This window comes from Aedes albopictus, chromosome 3 (genome assembly GCF_035046485.1).
Source record: "Aedes albopictus strain Foshan chromosome 3, AalbF5, whole genome shotgun sequence".
Classification (NCBI taxonomy): Eukaryota; Metazoa; Arthropoda; class Insecta; order Diptera; family Culicidae; genus Aedes; species Aedes albopictus.
The window spans coordinates 180,250,705-180,263,005 of record NC_085138.1 but is presented as its reverse complement, the minus strand read 5'-3'; the positions used below and the strand labels follow the sequence as shown (position 1 = coordinate 180,263,005).

Below are 12,301 nucleotides of genomic sequence, written 5' to 3'. Positions count from 1 at the left end.
GGTGAAATATTCTAAATGTCATTTCGAACTGTCAAAAAATCTCACCGTAGTGCCGCACTGAGCGCTCAAAGAGAAATTCACTGGGGTGAATTCACCCGGGTGAAATTCTCTGCGCGCACAGTGTGGCACTACGGTGCGATTTTTTGACAGTTCAAAATGACATGTAGGATATTTCAACATCCTTCTATCAGGTAAGATAGGAAGATTGCATAAATACGATGGTTTTGGTGGTGTAAATCAAAAGAGCAGAATTTTCATGCACTCAGTGCGGACAAGCCTGATTGATAGAACGTTCAGACGAATAGTTAGTGAACATTTATTTGTCTCAATATGGCGGTCGGAACATTCCCGGCATAGGCATCGAAATGGGTCCAATCGGATACGGTATACTGCCAACAGAGGGCTGCGGAGGCGGTGGATAAAATCCACTGCCATGCGAAGGATACGGAGAAATTCCGGGCGCCGGAGAACCATGCAGTGGAGGCAACATGCCTGTTCGTTGTTGATTCGTACCGTTCCGAAGGAGTTCAACCATCTTCTCTGCTTTGAGCTTCCGACTGTGCATGGCTTTTCGGGGAGTCATAAACTGCTCCAGATAGGCATCAATCGACAGTTCGCCGTCCAAAAATGTTTTAACAATCTTTTCCGACTCTTCTTCACTTTCCGCCGCCGCTGCCTGAAGGAGCGCCAAGACTGTGTCGGGATTTGTGCTACTGGATTTGGTCTCTAAAATTAAAACAAAAGAATCTTCAGCATCTCTAACCCAGCCGGTTCTACCCCAATCCTACTTAGTTCCTCGGATTTTTCCTTCACCGAAGTCGCTAGCGCTCTGCCCTGTTCGGAGAGTTCGTTCACTTTGGATCGAAGTTCAATCAATTTGGGCTCTTTTTCCAGGTTGCTTTCGGCCAAACTGCGATTTTCGCTTAAAATGACATCTTTCTCAGACTCCAATGTTTGCACCTAAAAATAAATAAACGACGTAAAAATATAGCATCCCAACAAAGGATGAGTCACGATCGCAGATCAAGAGCAAGAGAGATTGATAAAATTTTCACTTACGGCCAAGTCAACTCGTTCGTCCAGCTTGTCGTCATCGTTTAGCAGATCTTTGAGTTCGTCGGAGCTTAGATTTTGCAGTGTCCGAACTGCTTGGTTTAGATATTGTTGGTACATGTGAACTGGTACCGATTATTTACCGAAAAATAATAGAACTTTAACTTTTACTAATCCACTTTACTTTTTATGTTTTTATCGTCTTTTTATTATTTTGACAACTCGCTCATAGCGGAGGTTGGGTTCAAAGGCCTTGGGAATATCAATATAGGGCTAACTTTGCGTACAACTAATTTACTGTGCCGACATGTGAAAAGGGTCCAACTACAGTCTGTAGCTGTCAAAAAAATGTCACGATAATGATTTTTTTAAATACGCTTTACAATACACCATAAACTGTTTTGAGATATACAGAACAGTCCTGAATATCAGCCAAAAATTAAAAAAAAAAATATTTTCCACGAAACAAAGATAGGGTAACCAACCCCTGTGTGAACTTTGGTCGTTGGCTCACAAGGAAGGGGGGGGGGGGGGGGATTTTGCTTCGGCAAACCTGAGCGTCTGTTCTCCAGGAGGAGCGGCTCACAACAGCGTCTGATCCCCATGTTAGGGGCGGCTGATCTACGTCCGAGTGCCAGGGAAGGACTCTAAGCTCAACTGTGCACTATGGTCTTCCCGAAAGTACACTCAGGAAAATTGCCTCATACTTAATGGCCATGTGCCAAACCACATCCAAAGTATATGCAACCAATACCCGCTTACGCAGGCAAATTAGCACATGAATAGTATGTGCTTCAAATTGTATGAGTCGCTGCTGTATGGTGCCTCATCAAAAGTATGAATCGCACTAATGAAAAACATTTATTTACCCCAATTGCAAAAATCCATGTCCCGGACACATAGAAGAAATGAAGATTTTTTTCCCAGTGTATGAAAATTAAAAATGATCGTTAAAAGCGTGGTCGATGAAAATTTTACGTCTGTTTGTCTGTGGCTGCGGCATCACACGCAAGCTGGGAACAGCTTTCATAGTGATGGGTGATATGCAGAGGCGCGTGATCGGTTGGTGGCCGATCGACGAAAGAATGTGCAGGTTGAGGATCAAGGGCCGATTCTTCAACTTCAGCATAATAAACGTGCACAGCCCACACTCCGGAAGTAGTGATGATGACAAAGGTGCATTACGCGCAGCTCGAACGCGAGTACGATCGGGATCGCTGCCCAAACCACGACGTCAAGATCATCATAGGAGATTTGAACGCTCAGGTAGGCCAGGAGGAGGAATTCACACCGACGAAAACGGCCTACGACTCATTGATTTCGCCGCCTCCAAAAATATGGCCATACGTAGCACCTTTTTCCAACACAGCCTCCCTTATCGTTACACCTGGAGATCACCACAGCAGACGGAATCTCAAATCGACCACGTTCTGATTGACGGACGGCACTTCTCCGACATTATCGACGTCAGGACCTATCGTGGCACCAACATCGACTCCGACCACTATCTGGTGATGGTCAAACTGCGCCCAAAACTCTCCGTCATCAACAATGTACGGTACCGGCGACCGCAACGGTACAACCTAGAGCGACTGAAGCATTCGGATGTCGCCTCAGCATACGCGCAGAATCTCGAAGCCGCCCCAAGCAACCAAAAGTTCGGACAAAAGATCAATTTTTGGCTTATGAGCCTCTGCACGAATCTGGTGTACTGCTCACTCCCACAGAAAATTTAAAAACAGCGCGCACAGTAAAAGTCAAATGTGACTTTTACTGTGCGCGCTGTTTTCAAATTTTTTGTGGGAGTGAGCAGGACAGGGCAAATTCGTACAGAGGCTCATTCAGCCAATGAACGATTCACGAATAGCATTATATGCAGCCCACATTTTAAGTAATTAACCGAACTTGAGTTCACAATAAGTTCATGTATGTGGTTGGAAAGAATGCAATTCAGCTTAAAAAGAACTTGTTAAAGAACTGTTGAAAAAAATGTATTTCTTGTTTTCCCAAATTTCCAATCGATTTTCACCAGCTCAATATTTATTATGCTTGAATTAGGTTCTAATTAATATATGCTTGTTTTAAATAATTACTTACACCAAGATTCGAACTCGAGTTTTCCTCGTTGCAATCATGCTTCTTACCACTGCTCCATGGACGTGTTGTGTAACAGCACATAATTTAACTTAAAGTGCTGATTCTATTCAGATTCAATGTCACACAACATGAAATTCTCTTAGAAGTTCACTTTAAATTAACCGAACTCTAAGTGAACTTCAATATTTGACACTTCTCTCAGGCACCCTCTCCGGTTGGTTTCTTCGTGCAGGTGCAGTTTCATAATATATCTCTTCATGTTTTGGAAGTGCAAAGAAAATTAGTTGCAGTGAGGATAAATTGTGTTCAACGGTGATTTCGTGAATCCGAACGGGTGTGCTGAAGAACTGAGCATTCTGAGAAATGCAACACGGGAGCTGTGCATAACTTGGTGCGTAATGTGGTGATCAATTTGATGTGGCTGCTGTTCGAGAAAAGTGATCTTTATTCCGGCCTTTGTTCAGTGTTGTGCAGTAGAAAAAAGGCTCAGTTCGACGGTTTTCCTCATAGAAAAACGATTCAGCTCTTCAATAAAGGTAGGTGTGAGTGCATTATAGAGTGAATTTACAAGTTATCGTGGAAGCAAAAACATAAAGTCGGAATTATTGTGTGTGTGTTTTTTTTTCCTCTCGTGGTGTTTTATTTTTGTTTTCTCCGAGGTTCGGTTAACGTTCATTGAAAGTACGGTTAACGCTTAAATAAACTTTGTGCAATGGAGTTCGCAACAAGGTCCCAAGAGAACTTTTTGTGAACATTCAAGTTAAATACTAAACTTTTTTGAAACTTTTGAGTTCTAACAAGTGCTGGTCGTCCCATTATTACGCGTTAAGTTCGGTTTGCATGTATGCAGCTTTATTTGAACCAATTGTGTGTTGTAATAAACACTGAGCACGGAGGTCCACAAAGCGGCCCAGCGGAACCGACTATCGACGGGGAAAACTTTCGGTTCGCGTAACGGCGGAGAACACGGAGCAACACAAATTACGTGTGCTCGTCGCGGCGGTCGGTTTATTTTACAACAACAATCATGTACAAACAATAACAACTTACGTACATACATTTAGCAGGGTCGGCGCAGGGCATTGATGATAAACATCGCACAACATATATTAGGCTGGCCCAAATATTCCAACACTCCTCCTCGATGTTGGTCATCACAATCACAAAGTCCGTTCACAAAGGTTACAATTTCACAAAGTTCACATTGGACAACACAGCCTACACAAAGTTCCTCCTCCTGCACCGAACACTTCTGCGTCAAGTATTACACAGAGTCCTATCACAAAGCCACAAAGTTTGTTCACAAAGTAATACTAGTATCGGAGTCCCTCGTCATTACAATCAAAATATTCTTCTTCTTGGTCGAACTCCTCTTCATAGGGATGCCCAGCTGTATTCTTCCGGCGGTTGCCGCTCTCCACACTCAGGGCATACAGCTCTCCACTAAGTTCCGCGACGGCTTCCACTCTTCCGCTGCGACTGACGATCTGGCACCTGGATTTCACGAAGGTTACACTAAGTCCTTTCTGTGCCAGCTTTCGGACCGACAACAGTCCGCAGTCCAGCTCCGGGACGTAGAGCACATTCTTCACTGCGACTTCGTTCATGTTTCCGTCTCCATCGACGCACTTCAGGAAGCCTTCTCCAACACCGGCGGAATTCAACACCGAGCCGTCCGCCAAGTTCACTTCCTGCTTTACACTTCCGTCGAACTTTACGAAGAACTTCCGGTCACTGGTCATGTGGCTCGAGCAGCCACTATCCACGTACCAGCTGTTCCGTTTCCGCTGACCTCCCACGCCGAAACAAATTCCCGGGTTCTTCTCTGCCACCTTCTTCACTTCCGGATCCTTTCTTCCACTTTCACCAAGCATTGGGCACTCTCTCCGGAAGTGGCCTGGTTTCCGGCAGTTGTAGCAGACTCGCTGTCTCACTCGTCCGTTTCGTCTGCTTCCGTTCACTTTCAGCACCCGGTCGTGGCGCTCCTCGGACGTTCCTTGCCGCTTCTCCACCCGTCGGTGGTACTCGTCCATCAGCCGCTGCTTCACAAATTCTAGCGACTGGTCGGCATCCGGACGGCTCTCCAAGGCCGTCACCAGTCCGTTGTAGGATTCCGGCAGACTCCGGTACACCATTGCCACTTGCAGCGAACTCTCGAGTTTCTGTCCCGCGCACGACAGTCGATCGAATAACTCTTCGATCTGGAACAGGTGCTTCTCCATGTCCGCACCATCTTCGTAGTTGAAACTACACAGCTTCTTCAGAAGCGACACTCGCGACGTCACCGTAGCCTTTTCGTGGTACTTCTTCAAACGTTCCCACACTTCCGCCGCAGACTTCAAGTCTTTCACTAGCGGCAACTGATTGTCTTCCACATTCAGAATGATCATGGCTTTCGCCTTTTGATCCTCTTTCGACCACGCCGCAGTCACTGGCGCTGGCTTCGCTTCCGAAACCGCATGCCACAGGTCGAAAGTAATCAGCAGCATCTGAATTTTCACCTTCCACGTCTGATAATTTTTATTACCCAGACGGGAAATTAAAACTTTCTCAGTCATTTTGAAAATGTTCTTTTTCTGTTGGCGCACACTGTACAGCCACGAAGGTACAGCCAACAACACACGCGAACGTACCCGACGGCGGTACACACAGACTCCGTCACTTCTGTTCGATTTACGTTCGATCACCACGGCTACGGCAACGATTTCCTGCACAAAATGGCACTTCTCACACAGTAATCTTCTTTCTTCACTTCGGCTGCGGGACAAAATGGTGCACTAGGAGCCACCGGCACTTTCTTAATCGTTCTAGGCGCCGCTCCAACCAAACGGGAAATATTTCCGCCGACCACTTTTTCAACACTGTCCCGGTCACAGCTGTTCTTCCACACAGCAGCTGATTGCAACCGAACGAGCCAAATTAATTATTTAGCTCCCCACCGACCGGCACCACAGGAAGCAATCGTCCGAGAAACGATTTCACACTCCGCGACTTTCACAGCACTTTTTCGGTTCTTCCGCACCAACTGGGCCCATGACCTGTTGGATATAATCACTGAGGCCAACACTGTCCTCAAAGGACCACTGAGCTACCCAGGAGCACCGACAAATCACCGGGGGAACTTTCGGTACGCGTAACGGCGGAGAAACACGGAGCAAACACAGAGATGCGTGTGCACGTCGCGGCGGTCGGTTTATTTAACAACAACAATCATGTACAAACAATAACAACTTACGTACATACATTTAGCAGGGTCGGCGCAGGGCATTGATGATAAACATCGCACAACATATATTAGGCTGGCCCAAATATTCCAACATTGTGAACTTTGGAGTGCGCTTATAAAGTAGAGTCCGAGCTTTTGGTTGCTTGGGGCGTTGCCAGAAGAGCGCGATCTCGATGAGGCCCCTCTAGAGAACTACTGGAGTACAGTGAAAGCAGCCATCAACGACGCAGCAGAGAGCACCATCGGGTACGTGGAACGAAATCGACGGAACGAATGGTTCGACGAAGAGTGCAGAACGGTTTTGGAGGGCGCAGCGAGGGCGGTAATGCTGCAGCAAGGGACTCGATCGAAGGTGGAACGTTACAAACAGAAGCGGAAACAGCAGCCCCGCCTCTTTCGGGAGAAAAAGCGCCGCCTGGAAGAAGCGGAGTGTGAATAAATGGAACTGCTGTGCCGTTCCCAAGAAACACGGAAGTTCTATCAGAAGCTCAACGCATCCCGCAACGGCTTCGTGCCGCGAGCCGAAATATGCAGGGATAAAGACGGAGGCCTCTTGACAGACGGACGTGAGGTGATCGAAAGGTGGAAGCAGCACTTCGATCAGCACCTTAACGGCGTGGAGAACGTAAGCACGGGAGCCCACGGCAACGGAAGAAACGACGACGCCAGTGTAGCGGAGGACGGAAATGAACCAACTCCCACGCTGAGGGAAGTTAAGGATGCCATTCACCAGCTCAAAACCAACAAAGCAGCTGGTAAGGATGGCATCGCAGCTGAACTCATCAAGATGGGCCCAGAAAAGTTGGCCACCTGTCTGCATCGGCTGATAGTCAGGATCTGGGAAACCGAACAGCTACCGGAGGAGTGGAAGGAAGGGGTAATCTGCCCCATTCACAAGAAAGACGACCATTTGGAATGTGAGAACTTCAGGGCGATCACTATTTTGAATGCTGCCTACAAAGTGCTATCCCAAATCATCTTCCGTCGTCTGTCACCTGAAACGAATGAGTTCGTGGGAAGTTATCAGGCTGGCTTCATCGACGGCCGGTCGACAACGGACCAGATCTTTACCGTACGGCAAATCCTGCAGAAATGCCGTGAATGCCAGGTCCCAACGCATCACCTGTTCATCGACTTCAAAGCGGCATACGACAGTATCGACCGCGCAGAGCTATGGAGAATCATGGACGAAAACGGCTGACTAGACTGATTAAAGCAACGATGGACGGTGTGCAAAACTGCGTAAGAGTTTCGGATGAACTGTCCAGTTCATTCGAATCTCGCCGGGGACTGCGACAAGATGACGGACTCTCATGCCTACTCTTCAACATTGCTCTGGAAGGTGTGATGCGACGAGCCGGGCTCAACAGCCGGGGAACGATTTTCACAAAATCCGGTCAATTTGTAAGCTTTGCGGACGACATGGACATTATTGCAAGAACATTTGGAACGGTGGTAGAGCTGTACACCCGCCTGAAACGCTAAGCAGCAAAGGTCGGACTGGTGGTGAATGCCTTAGACATGGGTAACTCACTCGCGAGTCGACTCAAAGAACCGATTCGCGAATTCGAGTGAGTGAATCACGATTCTTTTCAAAAGAGTTCCGATTCGCTGAATTCATTTACGAGTACAACAAGTGCCGAAATTAGTTGGATCAAATGCGTTCTTTAGTAATGTTTAGACACAGAAAATCGCAAACAATCCTTTCCAATCGAACATTTTTCATTCGTATATTGTATGGCCGGCTCGCGCTAGTGAATCGACTCTTTAGTGGAAGGAACGAAAATCTGTGTATCCTGTATTTATTGCGTCGACGGCTGAGTCGACGTCCATATCTTGCGAGCTGATTTCCTAAAAATCTGGACATATAAAAAAGGAGTCGGCTAACATCGAAAAATGACATTTTTCAACAAGTTACGGAAAAGAGTTGCTGAATCGGTCAAAAGAGTCGACTCTTTTTTGAGAGTGAATCGTTAGCGATTCACTTTAAAAATTGAATAATTCTCCCATCTCTAGAATGCCTCCAAAACAAAGTACATGCTGGTTGGCGGAACCGAACACGACCGGATCCGTCTGGGTAGTAATGTTACGATAGACGGGGATACTTTCGAGGTGGTGGAGGAATTCGTCTTCCTCGGATCCTTACTGACGGCTGACAACAACGTGAGCCGTGAAATTCGGAGGCGCATCATCAGCGGAAGTCGGGCCTATAGGCCCATACTACGGGCCTATACTACGGGCTCCAGATGAAACTGCGGTCGAAAAAGATTCACCCACGCACCAAATGCACCACCCAAGTAACCAGTAAGCATTTAAAATAGCATTCCTTCAGCATTATAGTAGCCTTTACAACAAGGCGTTTAATGCTAATTAGTCGTATATGCGCCTATAGTGCTACTTCACAGCAGGTTTTGGCAAAATAACGGGCTGTCTTAGTGCTATCCCTTCAGGAACGTCGTGACGAAATGTCAAAGAAGCGTAACGCCTCGTCGAGCGAGAAAAAACAAAAATAGATTGACGTCTGCTTCTCGTTCTCTCAGCATGCTTCCCCGCTTCATCGTCCTTCCGTATTCCAGCCGGTGCTAGGTGGGACTTTTTTGCTGATGTTTGTAGTGATGTAGGTTTGAACTTACGATCCGGAGATTGATAAATCATATCTGCTTCGGATTCTGTTGCTCCTGATCCACGATGCTTAAGCTGTCCCGGTGGCGTGCATTGATTTAATCGCCAATATAAAGAATGATTCGATAACAGCTTCAGATTCAACATCCAAAACTTGTTTTCATTGAGATATTTCATTGTGGTAGAGCATTACGATCCCTTCTTTTAAATATCTGTGGAATGTGATTGTTTCTTCCCTCTTTCAAACAATCCTATAATCCACCAAAGCATCCACCTATTCGGCACATATTTTCCGACGAAATGGAAATAATTGGTGATTTTTTGTTGGACAAGTTCCCAATCCAACCCAGCTGTAGTAATTGTTGGCAAACCGGCGGAAACAGGTGCACAGCGGAATGTCCGACGACGGGAGACAACCGACTAAGGGACGCGCGTTAGCAGACAGAAAAGCGGAACGACTTTATTGGGAAACGGTTGGTTGTGGAATGATTACAATATCATGACTGTATTTGTTTTGTGATTTGCTATCTCTCGGTCGTGCGTAGTTGGCGGCGACGTCAGCTCGAACATCCATTGGCGGCGGGTGTAAAATATCGCCCCCACCAACACTCCTCCTCGATCTTTTCATCCTGCCGATCCTATCTTACTTCCTTCGGAACTCGCTGCCTCATCATGGATGCTGCGAAGACTCGATCTGGGTGGCCGACGCATCGCTCACGTGCATCTTCCCCATCTCAACTTGGTTGTTCAGTAATCCGTTCCTGCGACAATCGATGACCTTCATCCAGTATTCGAAATCTTCATCTTCACAATCTTGGAACTCCTCACTTTCTTGCGGCACCTTCAGCTCCTCCTGACTTCGATCTCCGGATCCAGAATCCTGTTGCTTGACGTTCATCTTCTTCGGCTTCTCGCTCCTGACAAAACTGCAGCTTGGCAAACACTTGGCTTCGTTCTTCGACAATCCTCTTCCCATCTTCAGCTCGAACAGATTCTCGCGTAGTTCTCCAAGAGCCACAACACCTCCTGCTTGACCGATGATGCTGCAACTTGATGCTCCGAACTCCACCTTGAATCCTTTCTGCAGCAGTGTGCGAACGGAAAGCAGTCCGCTGTACAAGCTCGGTATAAACAACACATTCTTGACAAAAATCTTCTTCGGATTCCCGGCTCCATCAATACACTGGATTGATCCTTCACCGACACCAGCAGCCTTCACAACGGAACCATCAGCCAGTACTACGTCGACGTCCGCCTTTTCCAGTTTGCTGAAGAATTCCTTGTCATTGGTCATGTGACCTGAACAGCCGCTGTCAATGATCCAACGACCCTTCTGCCGATTCTTCCTGACTGCAAAACAGACGCTTCTTTCCTTTTCCGTTGCTTGTTTGGCCTCCGCGGTACCTTCATCGTCGTCGCCTCGCTGCTTCAAGAACAGACGACAATTTCGCCGGAAATGTCCCGGCTTCCGACAGTGGAAGCAAACTTTCTCCTCCTGTCGCTTTGCTACCGATTTCAATGCGCTTTCGCCTGTACCGAAAGAGGAACTTATCGACCGCTCCGTTCTGCGCTGCCATTCATCGAGCAGCTTCTGCTTGACGATCTCCATCGTTAGATCTTCATCCTTCCGACTCTCCAGCGCAGTCACCAAAACGTCGTAGGAATCTGGGAGACTCCGGAGAACCATGGCGATCTTCAACGACGGTTCCAGCACTTGTCCCGCACACTGCAGGCGGTCGAAGAGTTCATCCAGTTCGTAAAGATGTCTTTCCATGTCCGGTCCCTCTGCACGTCCTTCGACCAGGTTAAGACTGCAAATGCGCTTTAAGAGCGACACACGGGATGTCATACTTGCCTTCTCATGGTACGATTTCAGCTTGGTCCATGCATCACGCGCCGTCGTGACGCCCTTCACCAGATTCATCTGGCTATCCTCCAGAAATAACACGATCGTGGCCAACGCTTTCTGATTCGCCTTCCTCCAATCCGAGGTTACCGGTTCGGGTTTCGAGTCCTCCACCGCAAACCAATAGTCGTCGCGAGTCAACAACATCTCCATCCGCACTTTCCAAGTGGAATAATTGCCGTTGTTGAGGAGCGGGAACGAAATTTTCTCAGCCATTTTTGCTTCGTCCTGTACCGTAAACAAACTTCTGACCAGCACTGTTGATCCAAAACAACTTTTCACTCTTCACGACTCACTACAATCAGTGTCTCAGTCCTGCTGCACTACTACTAGCACAACGAAATCGTCTTGGATGCTTTCAAAACAAACGTCCTCACATCCGGAGTCCACTTTCGCAGCAGCCACCAGAGAAAAACAATCACGCACCGAACAAAACTGCACACCGAGCCAATCAAGTTCCCGGCGGCGGAGTTTTCTGCCGATCAAGTTCTTCTTTCTCACTGCACTGCTTTTCAGCTTTCAGTCAGCCAACTCTTCCGCTCCCACAGCTCCGAGCTACAATCAAAGGATGAGTTCCTCCACACCTTCTTTATATCACATTGGATCGATACAGCCACACCAACACACGCGCCGAAAACCGAACCAACGCCAACGACAAAGCACGAAACTTTTCACCCGGCGGGAAGATTCCCCGATCGTTTTCGCTAACTCAAAACTTACTTTTCTTCTGCGCAGCCTGGGCACATTACATGTTGGCAAACCGGCGGAAACAGGTGCACAGCGGAATGTCCGACGACGGGAGACAACCGACTAAGGGACGCGCATTAGCAGACAGAAAAGCGGAACGACTTCAAATAAACGACTTTATTGGGAAACGGTTGGTTGTGGAATGATTACATTATCATGACTGTATTTGTTTTGTGATTTGCTATCTCTCGGTCGTGCGTAGTTGGCGGCGACGTCAGCTCGAACATCCATTGGCGGCGGGTGTAAAATATCGCCCCCACCAACAGTAATGTTTTCTTTAGTGCTTTTGGATAAGTAGGGGAAAATGAAGAAACAAATAAGATGCACAAATTTATAAAAAGAAGCATATGCTCTGTAAGAGAGAGAGACAAAATGTGTTGCCAAATGCGTAACATATCTCCCAACCTTTTTGCTCCTAGCATTTAAAGAGCAGTTGTATGCTCCCAAGTGAAACCACTTCAAGCAGTTGAAATGCTAATTAACCGCCGAAAGCTTTTGAGCAGCACAGCTTATGCTAACTCAAGGCAGCTATGCATTCGAACTGCTTATGTAGGGCAGCAAGCAGTTTAAATGCGTAATACGGGCTGATACACGGCTTATTCAAATGCTTAGTGGTTACCTGGGCATGTACAAAACGCTGATAAGACCGG

At 47.2% G+C, this 12,301-nt stretch overlaps 1 protein-coding gene across 1 annotated transcript; it reads right to left on the bottom strand.

Moving 5' to 3' along the window:
• Positions 1 to 302: 302 nt before the first annotated feature.
• Positions 303 to 1,292, bottom strand: LOC109403287 (vacuolar protein sorting-associated protein 37B-like). Its single transcript, XM_019676094.3, has 3 exons — positions 1,060 to 1,292; positions 789 to 960; positions 303 to 726 (listed from the first exon to the last, which is right to left on the bottom strand). Exons 1-3 carry the CDS (start codon positions 1,171 to 1,173, stop codon positions 326 to 328), a joined length of 687 nt encoding a protein of 228 aa, XP_019531639.3. The 5' UTR covers positions 1,174 to 1,292; the 3' UTR covers positions 303 to 325.
• Between the last annotated feature and the right edge of the window lie 11,009 nt (positions 1,293 to 12,301).

What these genes read in the sequence shown, in the direction of transcription:
- LOC109403287 (XM_019676094.3), bottom strand. Translation starts at nt 1,173, where the DNA reads ATGTACCAACAATATCTAAACCAAGCAGTTCGGACACTGCAAAATCTA. An exon ending in ACGAACGAGTTGACTTGGCC is followed by an intron (nt 961 to 1,059) that starts GTAAGTGAAAAT and finishes ATTTATTTTTAG; the next exon opens with GTGCAAACATTGGAGTCTGA. An exon ending in GGAAAAATCCGAGGAACTAA is followed by an intron (nt 727 to 788) that starts GTAGGATTGGGG and finishes TTTTAATTTTAG; the next exon opens with AGACCAAATCCAGTAGCACA.